This window comes from Vigna umbellata, chromosome 5, assembly GCF_029865625.1.
Source record: "Vigna umbellata cultivar VRB3 chromosome 5, Vumbellata_1.0, whole genome shotgun sequence".
NCBI lineage: Eukaryota > Viridiplantae > Streptophyta > Magnoliopsida > Fabales > Fabaceae > Vigna > Vigna umbellata.
In genome coordinates, this window is record NC_142169.1 from 63,551,976 (window position 1) to 63,568,726 (window position 16,751).

A 16,751-nucleotide genomic window follows, 5' to 3' on the forward strand; every position below is an offset into this window, starting at 1 on the left:
AAATCCAATAGAGAGGTCAAACAAGAAAGCATCAGAAACCAGTAACTAAAGCCACTATCTGCGGGAAAAACCAGCAGAACGACACATGCCACAGAGATCACTCGTAACAGAGCATAAAACAAGAGCTTGTTAAAATAAATGTACAAAGTTAAATAAAGGAAACTGTGTTGGTAACGAAAAAAACAACAACTTAGAATTAAAATAGTATATTTTGTTATGATATAATAATTGTTAATTGCTATTGTTCGATGGCAGAGATGTAGTTATCATGTGCATGGTGTAATTAAACGAACAAAGCAATTTGCAATTGCAAGTGACTGTTGTTTAGATATGTGGTGACAGTTTCACTGAGATGAGTTAGCTGGTCCAAAGGGGTGTTTGCCTTTATAGAACAGAACATTATAATTTAAAATATAGCCTAAAAGATTCACCTTTCACCAAATCCAACCCTTTCCTTGTCTTCATTGCTGTGCCTCTTTCCTGCTATAGCTAATCTAGCTGTCACTGTTTTATTTCATATATTTGTTTCGTTCGAGTTCCAAGAATGTCATTGAAGCCCTTCTTGCTTCATACTTCTCTTTCAACCCATTTCTCATTCACCAGCGTATGGCTGCCTTTGGAGAATATTCTGCCCAATGTCCAACCCCGGAGAGGCCTAAACACAAACTTTCACAACATGAGAAAAAACCACTTCCTGCATATATCTGTCATGATCCAAAAGGTCTTTCTTCACCCAAGCACAAGGTAGAGAAGATTTCATCAAAAAGTGTGTCTTTTTCTCCTCAACACAAGAGGGGTGGTTCTGCTTCTGATAGATCAAATTCTAAGTCACTGGTGTCAGAAGATTCAAGAAGGGTAGGACCCTTGATGGATGAAGTTGCCATTGGAGCAGTGATTGCTGTCCTCAGTGGCTACATAGGAAGATATGTGAAAGATGATATTTTCAGGAAAACAATCCGAGAGAAGTGTAGTTCTCTCTTGGACAGAAGGAGAAGAAAGGATGCAGGTGATGAGGTTTTTGTGAACATGGAATTGGGTATGAAGAAAATTGATAGATTGGTAGAAAGTCAAGGAACAATGGAACAGGCGAGGATGATCAAAAGGTTAAGGAGTTCCATTGAGCTTTTAAGCGTAGTTGCTACTTCGAATTCTAAAACTTCCAGGGATGCTTCAACTTGTGGCGTGCCAAATTCACGTCTCTCAGCTTGTGCTCAACTATACGTGGCTGTAGCTTACAAGCTGCAGAAAAATGACAGGGTTTCCTCTAAGCATTTACTGCAAGTGTTTTGTGATTCTCCGAATTTTGCTCGAACCTACTTGCTTCCTGACCTTTGGGAGCATTTGTTTCTTCCCCATCTTCTCCATGTCAAAATTTGGTACAACACTGGACTTGAGTTCCTTTCAAACGAAGCTCATGGTGAGAAGGAACGGAAAATGAAGGTTCACAACAAAATTTACAATGAAAAGATTGATAGAGGGACCATTCTGTTTGCTCAGTATTACAAACAATGGCTTAAAGTAGGTGCCAGTGAACCACCTCTTCCTAATGTTTCTTTGCCATCAAGGCCAAGTTACAGATTATCAAGAAGGTCTTCGGATTCTTTTGTTTCAAATTCCTCAATCAACCAAAACTTGTAAGTGATATGAACGTCTTAGATTCACCACCACAACCATCTTTCTGTAAGAAACAACTATGTGCGATTTGTAGCTATGTATGTGATTTTATGTTTATGGTTTTCTTTAACAGATTCAAGACAGTGTTCGGCTCCAAACTAGAGCAGCAACCTTCTGGTCTTGACGACCAAAATGGAGTGTTGAGAATTACCACAGGCCTAGAGATTGATGAAAAGTTGTATGAAGATGAATACAAAAGCAGTTCAGTTCAGGTTATCTTCTGTGCTTTCAATTCGTAGATGAAAACCGTCTGATTCAAATTATAGAATTTCACTTCTGATGTAATCTCCTTACTTTGTAAAGAAAGGCGATGGGGTATTTGTTAGAAGATCAAGTCAATTTGGCAAAGATGAAGCTCAATTATGGCCAGCATCGCAGAGATTGGACTATTTTCAGTGTCTTTCTTGCAGGTTCATACCAGAGGAAAGCTTTGAGAACAGCAACCGTAGACACAAGAATGCTTCAGCTGTTCTTTCAAGAAACTTTGTTGGAGCTATTACAACTATAGGTTCATCAGATATTCTAAGTGACTGTGAATTCGCTATTCGTGTGATTACTAAAGCTTGGTTGAACTCTCCTGGTGATCCTCTAATTCAAGAAGCACTGACACAGCCTAGAGTAGTTCAAGCTATGCTTGAGGTGTTATTTTCCTCAACTAATGATGAGATTCTTGAATTGATCATATCAATTTTAGCAGAATTAATAGGAAGGAATGGCGCAATTAAACAAATTATACTGAACTCTGATCCTCAACTAGAAATATTTGTGAGGCTTCTAAGAAGCACTAGTCTGTTTCTAAAGGCTGCAGTTCTACTTTATCTATCACAACCAAAGGCAAAGCAGATGCTATCTTCAGAATGGGTGCCATTAATCCTTCGAGTGCTGGAATTTGGAGACAAATTGCAGACCCTCTTCACAGTACAATGCAGTCCTCAAGTGGCAGCATTTTATGCTTTGGACCAACTTCTTACTGGTTTTGACGAAGACAAGAACTTGGAAAATGCCAGGCAAGTACTTTCACTAGGAGGGTTGACCCTGCTAATGGCAAGGATCGAAGGAGAGGTCCACGAGAGAAACAATGCTGTTATGATAATTTCATGTTGCATCCGTGCCGAAGGAAGCTGCAGAAGTTTCTTAGCTGACAACATAAATAAGACTTCATTACTTGAACTCATTGTTGTTGGAAGTAAACAAAATTCAAGTGGCTATGCCTTGTCTGTGCTGGCCGAGTTGCTCTGCCTTGAGAAGTATGTGCTTATCACTTACCTTTCTAGATTTTTTCTTCTTGGTTTACCTTTTTTCTTCTATCTGAAAATGTTAAGAGGACTTAAATTTGATACCAGAAGAACAAAGACTTTAAATTTCTTAAGAGGACTTAAAGATGGATGGGGTGGCATAAACGTAATGCACGTTTTCTTCATCTACCTTGAGAAGGCTCCACCTGAAGAACGCCCTATAGTTGCAGTAATATTATTGCTGCTTGATCTTATGGTAATTCTTTTTCATCCAACTTAGTAGTGCTTTATGGAAATATTGGTTGTGAACAATGGTCTAAGTTCTGTGACTTTCATTATTTTCAATAAGGTAACTTATGGCTTCTCTATGATTGATTTACATGTCTTGAAGAGTTCACAAATGCAATAGCAGTTGTGTTGCAGGAAGATCCTTTCAAGGGAAGCTTATATAGATCAGAAGCAATTCAGGCACTTGTAACAGCTTTGAATTGTCAAACATGTGATGATAGAGTGCAACAGCAATCCGCACGAGCTCTATACCTATTAGGAGGTCACTTTTCTCATTCAGGGGAACCATTAATGGAAAATTCTCTTTTAGAAAAAGCAGGTTTCAGAGAAATTTGCTTTGAAGATTCATATCCGGGCAAGGAAAATGTGGTTTATGATTCAATTCACAAGGTAGACTTTGGTTAAAAGCCTGTAGTTTAATTAGGATGCACTAAGAGTGTATAAAAAAAAATTAGATTGTCATGCCATACATATATATGGTAGGATCTTTGAATCAGTAATTACTATAATCAGTAATTTCTAATTGATTAACAGTATAAAAATGCCTACACACGTTAAACTTAAAGTAAAAACTACAATCATTCAATGCACAATATTTAAATTATTTGTCTTTGTTCCATATATGAGAGCTTGCTTCCAGTACTCACTGTTCCTATTTTTAGCACATCAAAATTGTTGATTGATTGTGTCACTTACTAGAATGTGGAGGAAGAGGAAGAAGCAGAAAGTTGGCAAAAAAGAAAAGCCCTTGTCTTGTTCAACAATGGATATAAGAATTTGCTATCAGCACTTGCAGATACCATAGCCAATGGAATCCCATGTTTAGCACGAGCAAGTCTCATAACCATTTCATGGATGAGCACCTACCTCGATTTAATCGAAGATACAATGTTGCCACCAATGGTATTCTCAATCTTAAGACCACAATTACTACAATCCTTGGATTATGATAAAGATGTTGAGGAAAGAGTGCTAGCATCATATTCATTGCTTTATCTTGTCAAATATTCAGGTATGAAAACTTTAACCATCTCCTAAGCTATACCAAACTGTAACTTAGATCCTGAAAGGATTAGCAGTCTGCATTTTCTCCCACACTTTTATGTTTTGTATCATGGTTTCTTCCATGAAAATAAAAGTACATAAAACTATAAATTTTCAATTACATGGTACTGGTGTAAAACCCTTTTTAACTGTTGCTGTTAACTTCACAAAAATATACCTGCATAACAGGTTCTTATTATAAAATGTAATATCCTTTTTTGAATGTTCTTTATTCTCATTTGTCCTTTCTATCAGGATGTGTCTCCGATTTACCATCATTGGACAAAGACTCATTCACACATCTCCGAAATCTCTCCCTAGTGACTTGGACGGCCAACGAGCTCATCGCGATCTTCTCAAAAAGAAGCTTGCCATTGAGACAATGATTAGCAAGAAGCTTCATTTTGTTGAATCTTCCAAAGTTCTTTCTTTTTTATTATATATGTGAGATTGTACCAATCCTTGTCCTGTATAGTTGATTAGCTTGAAAGGGAATATCTGTATCAAAGGAAACGTAATATCTGCTTTATTCAATATAGCTTATGATTTCACTTTCTGAGAAGCTTGCTTAGCCAAATATACTACTCAATAATAAGGTAACACAAAAGTGTGACTAAAATTGACTTCAGTATAGTACACTTGGGACATGTTTGGACAACTTTCTCCATAAACACTTATGCAAGAGAAAAATAAGAAACTAAAATGGAAGTTTTCACATAAGTTAAAACCACTATATAAGTTAATATCACAAAATCAACTTGTAAGCTAAGGATTAAAATCCAAAGTGTCATCCCTCTCACTTCAATGAATGAACATGATAGGCTCTAAATAACTCTGAAAACATCTTTATGGGTAAGTGTTAAGAAGTAAACTTTAAGTCTAACTCAACCTCACAGAACCGGTTTGTAAAGTGAAGTTTGCAGCCATTTATATACTCTAAATTGACCTTACCTCTAATTGATGTAGGATTTCTGAGAATAAGTTTATGTATAATCCAATTATAATGGTTAGGACTGTACTTACTTATATATTATAATTTGATTTTATTCGTAATTGACGTGTGATTTGAAAAAAATTACACTTTTCCTTTTGATTGGAACATGTCTTCTACGAAAAAGAAGTGTTAGGACATGCTACTTGGCATGGTGTGGATCTCAGTGTTTATGTTTGTTCCTAGATAACAAAATTTGTACTAATGCCACATTGTCTTTTATTCACCCCCTCACGTGGTTAACAGAAGAAATAAAAGACAAAAGAGGGAACTTCAATTTTTATTTTATTTGTTTACACATGGATAACAAGTTATCTCTTACTCCGTTCTTCATGTGCAACTGTTTTTTCCAGACTGCAACAGGGTGAGCATCCATCTCTTCTTATAAACAGAATCTGCTGAATAAAATAAAATCTCCATTTGTTGTCAATAATAGTAGACAAACTGCATCAAATAATTTGACATGTAATTGGATCATTCATTACAAGAAACCAATTTGGAGGGAACATTTCTTTAATTTTTTTCGTAAGCTCCAAACTGAAAAATTGGCCTTCTAACATGATATGACCATTCTAAATTGTAAGAAAACCTATACCTATATAGCCTATGATAACTACCAAATATATCATTGGTGCCTATGTAGCTGTAGTACAATAGGAGTTTACTCATTCTACCAGTATTTTGGAGCAAAAGATAAAAAAACTGATATGATAAATCCTCTTATTGAGGCATCAAGCATGATCCAATTGGGGGACCCCAAATGCATTTTTACACTGAATCTCAAAATGAATGAATAAATGTTTCATATATGTTGATTTTGCTATAAGTTGAGAGCCATTATGATAATGGGTATCCCCATCAATACGTTTGTTGCATTGTCCTGTAATGCATATGGGAGAAACCCATGCCTACGCAAAAACAGCATCACTGCAAAAGAAGATAGCAATCTAAGCCACAATATAACAGAAATTACATAAAAAATATCTATGGTCCCCTTTCTTCCTTCTTCCAATGTTCACGTCATCACGTGCCACTCTTTATTGCAGTTTCTTAACAATGCGGTCTCAAAACTTGGAGGATATATCAACCACACTTCATAATCGGTTCAAGAACATGGCATCTAAGAGAATATAAAGGAGGGACCACAAAAAGGGAATTGCATATGGTTAACACAAATCGTGAAAAAAAGCATTTTGAATTGATAAGTTTAGACTTTTGTAAGATTCCTTTTGAAATCACAATTCAAAGTTAGTAGAAATTCAGTCTGAGTTAAAAGTATAATATTGATAAAAATGAGTAACGTGAATAATATATAAGCGAAAAAATTCATAAGCTTGTTCCTTTTATCTTTGGTTTTGTTTGGATGATATAATTTAGATTTTATACTAAAATATTATAATTCGGATAAAGTAATTAGAAAAATTTAAATGGAAAATGACACTTGAACAACCATTTTTGACAACATTTAGACACGCACACACGTGTCAAAATCTGAGTGGTCCAGTTGGAAAAATTAAATGAAAATGGACCACTCAGATTTTGACACGTGTGCGCGTGTCTAAATGTTGTCAAAAATGGTTGTTCAAGTATCATTTTCCAATTTAAATTTAAGAAAGTTTGGAAGGAATTTTAAATGAATAGAATAGAATATCCTAAAAGATATAAAAAAAATTATTTTTCTTTCACTCTGTATATAAAAGTTGAATCAAGTTAGTTTGTACTAATGACAAAAATGAAAAGAATGTTTTTTTATCGTATCTTGGAAAGGTATGAAAATTGAGAGATGCAAATAATATTTTTCTAATACTAAAAACAATTTATCAAACTTCTCTTGAAATTTAAGAGTATTAGACAACTATTCATGAAGAATTACATTTATTCATGAATAATTATAACCAATAAAGAGTTACAATACAATTATTAGTGAAGAGTTACAACCATTCATGAAAAGTTACAATTTTATGAAAAAAATGTACCTAATTAGAATCTGGTATCTCTTGGATTTGAATTGTAACACCCCAAAATATAAAACATCTCACACCCAAATTTATTTCATTAATAAAGAAAACATCGTACAATATTACAATCCTCCATTTAGGAGTAACATAGTTCACACTAGAAATACATTATAATTTCACACATAAATAAAACACTCTTAATTTTATGTATGTTTTATTTTTTTTTTCTTAAAATATTCTTCATTTTTCTGCTGCTTCCTCCTTCACTTGAATTGGTTCAGACGTCGTTCCCTCATCTGCTCCCGTATAACAAAAACATTATACGATCATCGCAAAAATAAGATTTTTCCGGCACAAACAAACAAGTAAGGGTGAGCTACCATGCAACATTCAAAGAAAAACATTACACTATTGCTATACGTAATACATTCACCATAAATTCATGTAAAATGCAATTATCATTCTAGACTCTATTATCCGGATATAATGTTGATGGAAGTCTCGGGTGGTCATGCACTTGCGGTGATTTCAACAACAAAAATTTTGGCCAAATATAATATATCATATCACCCACAAGGTTAATCCATTAATGTCTATAAACATAGACTAGGACCTCCTACTACTCTCACCACATAACACATCCTTCTCTAATTGATACTGGAAGATTATTAGAGTTTTAGGATAACCACCAACAACAGGACCCTCAACATCAACATATACACTAATACCATACCAATATAGAATCTCTCCATGAGACTCATATCATGCTCATTTTCCTCAACTCATGTCATACTATTACAAAATCTCCTCATAAAACTCATATCATGTTCAGATTCATAATTTCATATCAACATCATAAAATACATTCAACACAGAAATCATACAAGATAAATATATTACAAACAAATTAACAATAATAAAATCTTACTATAAATAGTCAACGGAGAAGAATCAAATGTTTGACAATCATTAAAATAAACTTAATAAAAACTCTTGGGGAAACAAGAAGTTGAATCTGGCAGAGCCGGTTAGACAACTTCTCATCCTTCCAAGAATACAACGTAATTAAATAATAAGAATAATGACAGGTTTGGGGAAATAAGAAGTTGAATCTGGCAGAGCCGGTTAGACAACTTCTAATCCTTCCAAAAATAAAAACGAATAAGGGAAACAATATAAAGTATGGGGAAACAAGAAGTTGAATCTGGCAGAGCCGGTTAGACAACTTCTCATCCTTCCAAGAATACAACGTAATTAAATAATAAGAATAATAACAGGTTTGGGGAAATAAGAAGTTGAATCTGGCAGAGCCGGTTAGACAACTTCTAATCCTTCCAAAAATAAAAACGAAAAAGGAAAACAATATAAAGTATGGGGAAACAAGAAGTTGAATCTGGCAGAGCCGGTTAGACAACTTCTAATCCATCCATATAGGCAATTAATAGCATACATATGCATAACATAATCAACATCACATTTTACAACTATCACACTTGGATCTAAGCACAAAAGCATGTTCTCATCAAAAATTCAAAATCATACAGAAACAAAATACTTCACACTCAAGATTTAAGATCAACCAAAAGCAACATATACAAGACTCAAAATAATACCAAACAAAATGTAACTCCCCTTACCTCTATTCCAGACTTAGGTTCCTCTTCTCAAACCGTTCTCCAGAAACTTCTAGAATTTCCCCTCTTCAACTAGAATTTCCTCCAACTCTCTCCTCTCACAATTTCCCTAGAATTTTGGTGCAAATCTTCATCCTCCCCCCCTTGGCTATTTATAGCCAAAAAAATTTACTATTCATTTTTACTATTCATTTTTACTATTCACTTTTACTATTCATTTTTACTATTCAAAAATTATTTTTTATTCACCATTCTTATCTCTGAATAATTGATTCTACGTGGAGTGTCCTCTTCCACAATTTATTTTAATATTTTTTTTTAACTATTCACTATTCACTATTCACTATTCACTATTTACTATTTACTATTTACTATTCACTATTTACTATTTACTATTCATTCATTTTTTTTTTTAACTTTTAAAATAAATTCTCAAATTTTTAAACTCCTTCCTTTGAAATTATTATTATTGTTACCTATCATAAATTTTAATTTATTTTTTTCTTACCATACTTTTATTAACTTTATAAAAATAAAAATAAAACAACTATTTATTAAATTTAAATATTTTTCATGGGTCTTACATGAATGATGACTGATCAACATCTATATAAATGGATCATGTGCTCTATTGATGTATAGATAATAAAGAGATTTTTCTCTGCATTTGGTCATTCACTTAACACACAAATCAATTCGTAAGAATTTTATTTGACGTTAATACTAAGAGTGAGTATTATAGTTGTATTTCTTTTTTCTATCTCAAAAGCGGATTTCGTGATCTTTTTCACTCTTATAAGGGACGAAATATTGTTTTTAGAAAAGTGTGTATTCACGCCTAGAAGATTATATCAAGTCTACATTGTTGTTCATCTTGTTTCCCTAGAGTTCTTGGAAAATTATTCCAACACCTTCAATTAAATTAATCATGTATACCATTAAATTTTTACTTAAATTACTCCTTTATTTTATTAAATTGATAGATAAATCTCTACAAATTAATAATCTACTAACCTAACCAAATCAAGGAATAGCCTTCAGATTAATCTAGAATTCACTTTAATGGGGTTTACCTTACAAGCCATATTTCCATACTCGATATACCTTCATCTCTCGCTGACAACAACCATTTTTGTTTTTCCTTTTTTTCTTATTATCTTCTTTAGATTCACAAGTTCACGTCAGATATTCCCACAAAAAAAAGGTTTTGGAAAAAATAGATGATAGGCCATTTTTTTTAAAATCCAATTAATTGCTCATAATAAAAAAATTATTAATATTAAATATTGGTCTAAGAGGTCAAATCAATTGTAGAAATAAGTGTTTATTACATAAAATAATAATATTTTCAAATATGAACAAAGACAAACTTAAAATCAAGTAAAAATTATAACTTAACTTTTACTTCCTGCACCCATCAATTTCTTCACGCACCAGCTCAAATTTCAAAATGACTATTTTACCCTAAAATATGGTTCGGAAGTTTTTCGGAAAAAGCTTTCCTAAACAAGTTTTTGGGTTAAATATAATTTCGAGGACTAAAACGAACGTTTCGAAAAGAATGAGAACCAAATTGTATCTTACTTTAAAACAGGGACGAAAACCACTTTAGAGACTAAAAACATATTTAACTTCAAGTTTTTTTTTTCACTCTTTTTCTTTTTCTGCAGCATTTTTCCTTTTTTTTCTCTCTACAATCGTGATGATGATGGAAGCGGGTGGTGGGTGGTGGTAATTATAAATATTTATTTATTTTTTCTTTATTATGAAGTGCAGTTAATAATTATAAGTTGAAAGAAACAATAACCTTGTAATTTTACTGAAAGACATCCCAACAAATTTTCTCTCACTTATACCTTTCAAGGTTCAGGAATTTATACTCTCTTTTAACTTAGAAGACTCATCTTCACTTAAAGACAAAATTAATTTAACTAATTACATCTATTTTTATCATGTTTTAAATCAATCAAAACAGTTTACTTTAACTAATCATTTTGATTTAAAAGAAATAAAAGAGATAAAATTAATATTAAATCTATCAGAATTAAAATGTACTTAATTTTTTAAATATGTTTACAAATAATCTGAATAGAAAAATAGATCTATTTAATGTTCAATTATACAAATATATACAACAAAACAATAAATGGTAAAAATTAAAGAAACATTAAATTATAAAACCATATATACTTTAGGATGTACAAGATGTTAAACTAAAAACATACGAAACCTTAAAAGACACATTGTGTACTTTATCCGTAGTAAGAGAGTACAATACAACTAGTCCACGAAACCTTAGTTCACTACATTCTCCACTGGAACAAAATGATAAAATTAAAATCACACGTATATCTAAACATAATCCAGGAATGGTAAAAACAATATATATATATATATATATATATATATATATATATATATATATATATATATATATATATATTTAAAAAAGATTAAAACACCCAAATGCTCTACTATTAAATTAATATAACTTGGTGATAAAAAAATAAGTGTTAGAATATTTTTGCATAGGCAAAAAATAGACTATTAAATCTCAAATTAATTTATCATGAATATTTTAAATAAATTGTTCATAAAAATGAATTTGAATGTTAGAATTAAATATAATTAGATATTATAAATATTATATATATTTAATTATTTTTTCTTTAATTTTCAGTTTATAAGTATATCTTTATTATATATAATATTTTTAAATGATACTTTGATTCATAACTAATTTCTTAACTCTATAAGAAAACGCAAATTTACATACAATTACTTGAAGTACATATCATGTGTTATTTACTATTTCTGTAATAAATTATTTCAAATTATCAGTTCAATCGTACTTATAAATTTATATTTCCAATCATCTACCTCTATTTTGTCTACCCTCTCTTGTTTATGTCTCAAAGTTATTTTTTTAAATGCTAAAATCATCTTATATATTATGTATTATCTATATCTATACTAAACCCTAAACCATAATTAATGTCACGCATATCTTTTTAGTCTATTTTTTCAAAATTTTATTGAAAATGCATAAAAAGATAATATCTTTAATTGCAAATACACTCATATATAAGAAAATAAGGTTAAATTAAATTTAGATAAGAGTACATAATAAATAAATTTAAGGTGGATAGTTTTCTTAAACTTAGGTTCATAAATCTTCAACAACAAAAAAAGTATAGTAATATTATTACTGATATTATAATATTATTGCTGATATTATAACATTCTTGGTCAATGTTGAAATAAATTTTTCATTTAATTATAATAAAAAGAAGACTTAAAATAGTACCTTACCTGCAGAGAAACTTTACCTTTTTAACTATTAATATCTTATATAAAAGTTTCCATTTGAGTCGCTTAGCTAGCATATGAACATGGGAAAAGGAAAAAGGAAAAAAGTAAACGTGCTTAAAGCTTTTCCGTAACATACGCATCTTTGGCCTTGGTTTTTGGCTCTGTTACACAGCAGGCATTCCCTCTGCAACTGCAACATCGTATCTTCCTTGTCCTCTTCCTTCACCTTCAGCTTATTCCCTCACTTTTCCTTCTCTTTTTTATGTACTCTCTCTCCTTCTACCAACTTTTCCTGTCCCTTCTTTTCTCTTTGCAACACTCAACTCTTCCTTTCTTTCCCATCTTTTATCTCAAATACTCTTTTTTGCCTCAAGGTTCCTCCTTTTTCACCTTTCATCACACCCCATCGAATCCTCACCTCCCAATTTTGTTTATTCAAGGTGGGTCATTGTATCGTGTATCTTTTGTTTTTTGAATTTCTGGGTCGTTACAGGAATAGGCTATGATGGTGTTTCTCATTTCTTCCTTTGATCAGTTGAACGTATCGCCGTGACTTATAGTCAGATTTCATTTTTTAGCACACAAATTCATAGCTGATTCTTGTGATTTTTCTTTCTTCTTCTTTTGTAGATATTCATCGTTGGAGGAGAACCCCCTGTTTCAAGTTTGTGGTTTTTCTCGTTATTCCTTTCATCCGTTGAGTCAGATTGTGGGGTCCTTCAAAATTGGGTCTTCACCTTCGAATTTGTTGGCATTGTTTCTCCACATCGATGATGATCAATTTTGTAAGTGATGCTGTAATCTGATTTTTTATGTTAAAGTAAAAAAAAATTAAAATGGTGATGCTTTGCATGGTAGAGTGAATCATTATCATACATGAAGTGTTGTCGAAGTTGTAGACCGGCGCGATGAATTCAGTAACTAGCAAATGTTTGATTTTGCTTGTTACTGTTTTGATTCTTAGAGCACTGATGTTTCCATCCTTCCCTGGTTTTGAAAGGATTGAATGGAGTAACCTTGTGTATATACGCACTCCATTGTTGAATTTCGATTTTGGAATCCGGAAAGATAAGTTTTTGGTAGCTCCCCAGATTGTCTGGGGATTAAACAACCAGAAGATTGCATTTGCAAGGGCCTGTCTTACTGCTAGAATGCTGAACAGAACATTGTTGATGCCAAGCCTCAGTGCCTCGTTGTTTTACAAAGAAATTGACCTCTTGCGACCTATTTCCTTTGACAAGATATTCCAGTTTGAGAAGTTTAATACCCTTTGTCGTGGTTTTGTCCGGTTGGGGCACTATTCAGATGTCTTGAATAGAACAGAAGTGCTGGAAATGGAAAAGGGAAGTGGCAGGAGGTGGACAGTGGAGAGAGATTTGTCACAATTGAAGGAGCATGGCAAGGGCTCTTTTGATGACCACGAGGTAATTCGGATTGTAGGGAAGAACCCTTTCTTGTGGCATGATCATTGGCCTGTGAAGGACTATGCAAGGATTTTTGAGTGCCTGTATTTGACAGAAGAGATTGCTAAGGAAGTAGACAGGGTTGTGTCTAGGATTAGAGCTGTTGGAAGAAAGATAACAGGCAACACTCAAGCAGTGGAAATTCAGAAGAATATCACCAATGATGGACCTTCTTTTGAGCCCCTTCCATATGTTGCTGTCCACATGAGGATAGAAATTGATTGGATGATTCATTGTAAAAAATTAGAACGGCGATTGAATGCTAGTCAAATCTGCAGTGACAAGAAAGAGATAGTGGAAAGAGTTAGGAACATTGCTGGTTTGAAGACTCCGGTTGTTGTTTATCTTGCTGTTGCCGATAAACTCCTCAACAATTCTTCCATACTTGAAGGTTGGGAAGATGGGTTTGTTCCTTTTGAGAAGAAAAAACTTGGAATTGATGGAATTTACAAGAAGTATCCCTATTTAATTCAGTCTGCAATCGACTACGAAGTGTGTTTAAGAGCTGATACCTTTGTGGGAAACAGTTTCTCCACATTTTCAAGTCTTATAGTTCTTGAAAGAACACAGAAGATGATAAGAATGAATGGCACCAACTTGTGTGGGGAAAATGTAAGATGGCCTTCTTATGCTTACAACATACCAGGAACATCAAATGGTCCAAAGAGATGGGTTACAAACATGTCAGAATCAAATCTTCAATCTATCAGCTATGGCACCAATCACATCTCCTGTTAACAGTGCCTTGTTTAATTAATCATTCCTGCTGCATACTTATAGAGTAGATTAAGAGTCCCTTTTTCTTGGCTCAACATTTTCACTTCTGGGCATGATTGACAACTAGAAAGAAGGATTTTGATGTAGTGAACACACATTTGAGGTACAGTTTCTCGTTATGTAAATTGAACCCACTTTTTAGGAACACGACTCTCAGGTCTGACACTGTTTTGTTGTTAAAAAACGAAACCCCTTCGAAAGGGTAAGTTTTGGTTTCTTTATACATTATGTTTATAGTTTGGGTGGTTGATTGATTGGGTTCAAGTGGGAGAGAATTGAAAAAGGTTGAGAGAAGAGTTCTATAACTGTGTCCTCTGGTTGTCTATTTTTTTATACACTTGCGAGATCACAAAGTGGACCCATTTTAGTTATTAAAGAAAAAAAAGTGGATCATTTTTAATTTTCTTCTGTGAATGATCTTGAGAATTCCATCTTTAGGAATAATCTGTTAACATTTTATTAGATTTTGTGTTTGATTCCTTTATTGATGCAAAAAGTAGTTAGTGGTTTTTGTAATCTTGAGAATTTGACTTTGGCGAGTTCTCACACTCTAACTTGTCCTTGTAGTTCACTTTTTCACGCATTCATAGAGCCATCCTTCACTCTCAAAGATTCATGTGTGTAAAAAATTTAGGAAGCGTAATCTTGTTCCTGATCTTAGCCAAAATTTAATAACAAAGGAACCTATAAAAGAGTAGGAAGAAGGCTTGCTCCTAAGCTAGAGGTGCTGGGTAGTTGAATGAATTTTGGATTTTATTTACGTATCAAAGCTTGTCGCCTCATTTTATTTGAGATACCTAACTTTTCGGTGCATAAACTTTCTTCTTATTCACACTTCAATTTAGTCACTTAAATAGAGATCGGTTTGTAGTCATTATTAGGAAGAAACTTTTATTAAAAAAAACCTTAATAGTTGTCTCCATTTTGGTCCGAAAATTTAAATTGGATCCTAACTTTTTAAAAATTTCTATATTAGGCACTTTTAAAAAAAACTAAATTGAATTAAAAATATATATACAGAAATTAAATTGAAATCAAGACAATGACATTTGGTTGTCGTTGGCCTATCATTTAATATTAACTGATTATGTGTCACTTGCGAATATGACATGTGACATCATGTAATGTTGTTTGACATGTTAATATTATTAGTATTTTTTTTTTAAAACTGACACGACTTTTTTAGGACACAATTGAAACATTTTGAAACATAAAGACTAACTTGAAACTTTCTTATGAAAGTGGAAACCAAAAGAGTAATTAAGTTTAAAAAAGTGATAACATGCCACCTCTTAAGAAAAAGTATGATACATACTAAGTATTTTAATCAACTAACCTAATAGGTCGAAACGGACTAGCCGGATAACCTATAATTTTTTTTTACTTTTTAAGTCAAACAACTCAAAAGGTCTAATAAAAATGTAAAACATTAAAATAAAATTATTGCTAGGACATTTGAATAATATTTTGTTTAAGATTTTATTTATGTGAACTTATCCACAAATGCATGAGTCAATCATTATGTGGTAGATCAACAAAATTAGTTTTTAATTTTTATGTGTAAATATTTAACCAAACTCACTTTTATGTGTCAAAATACAAAATAGACTAAAAAAAATATTATATCAAGTTGTACTCTCTACTTAATAGTTTTACTTACTCAAATTTACAACACAGTCACATTAATTGTACCTTAACTCTGTTCAACGGCTGTGAGAACCGAACGGTCACGAAATGTTTTCTGGCACGTCAACCGCTGGATCTTCTCCATCCAATTTGTCATCATATCCTATCGGTCAACTATAAATCTATAATAACAATTTTATATATTTTTTTAAAATATTATTTAAATAATTTAGTTTATTATTTGAAAAGTAATAAATGCGTAGAAAAGTCATATTAATTTATCAGATTGTTCAAGGATTTTTTTTTTCAAATTTATGATTTTTTTTTATTCTTAAAATAAAAAAGGGTTTAATAGGTTCGAAGGTCCTTATATTTGTGGGTTCGTTTCAATTGGGTCCTCCAATTTTGAAAGTGATCAATTTGGTCCCTAATTTAACAAAATTGAGTCAATAATACCCTTTCCGTTAAATGTAATGGACGGCGTTAACTTTTTAAACATGTAGCATGTTGAGGCATCCTTTTATTTGCAGGTTGCACAGTTTTATTTGAAGGATGCTTCAACATACCACATGTTTAAAACGTTAATGTCGTCCATTGCATTTAACGGAAAGGATATTATTGACTCAATTTTGTTAAATTAGGGACCAAATTGATCACTTTCAAAATTGGAGGACCCAATTGAAACGAACCCACAAATATAGGGACCTCCGAACCTATTAAACTAATAAAAAAGTATTCCATATTTGAGG

General features: G+C 32.4%; 2 protein-coding genes across 3 annotated transcripts; both read left to right on the forward strand.

Moving 5' to 3' along the window:
* The first annotated feature begins 442 nt into the window (after positions 1–442).
* LOC124829225 (putative E3 ubiquitin-protein ligase LIN) lies at positions 443–4,803 on the forward strand. Of its 2 annotated transcripts, none has more exons than XM_047302688.2 (7): positions 443–1,634; positions 1,748–1,886; positions 1,978–2,921; positions 3,021–3,165; positions 3,333–3,587; positions 3,897–4,209; positions 4,497–4,803. In XM_047302688.2, exons 1-7 carry the CDS (start codon positions 607–609, stop codon positions 4,625–4,627), a joined length of 2,955 nt encoding a protein of 984 aa, XP_047158644.2. In that variant the 5' UTR covers positions 443–606; the 3' UTR covers positions 4,628–4,803. The 2 variants fall into 2 exon arrangements, with proteins under 2 accessions (XP_047158644.2, XP_047158643.2); XM_047302687.2 differs by having other exon boundaries at positions 444–1,634; positions 3,018–3,165.
* Positions 4,804–12,224: 7,421 nt separating this feature from the next.
* On the forward strand, positions 12,225–14,597 carry LOC124829224 (O-fucosyltransferase 23). Its single transcript, XM_088116364.1, has 3 exons — positions 12,225–12,576; positions 12,767–12,921; positions 12,995–14,597. The coding sequence occupies exon 3, from the start codon at positions 13,045–13,047 to the stop codon at positions 14,335–14,337; it is 1,293 nt and encodes a 430-aa protein (XP_087972490.1). The 5' UTR covers positions 12,225–12,576; positions 12,767–12,921; positions 12,995–13,044; the 3' UTR covers positions 14,338–14,597.
* Positions 14,598–16,751: the final 2,154 nt, after the last annotated feature.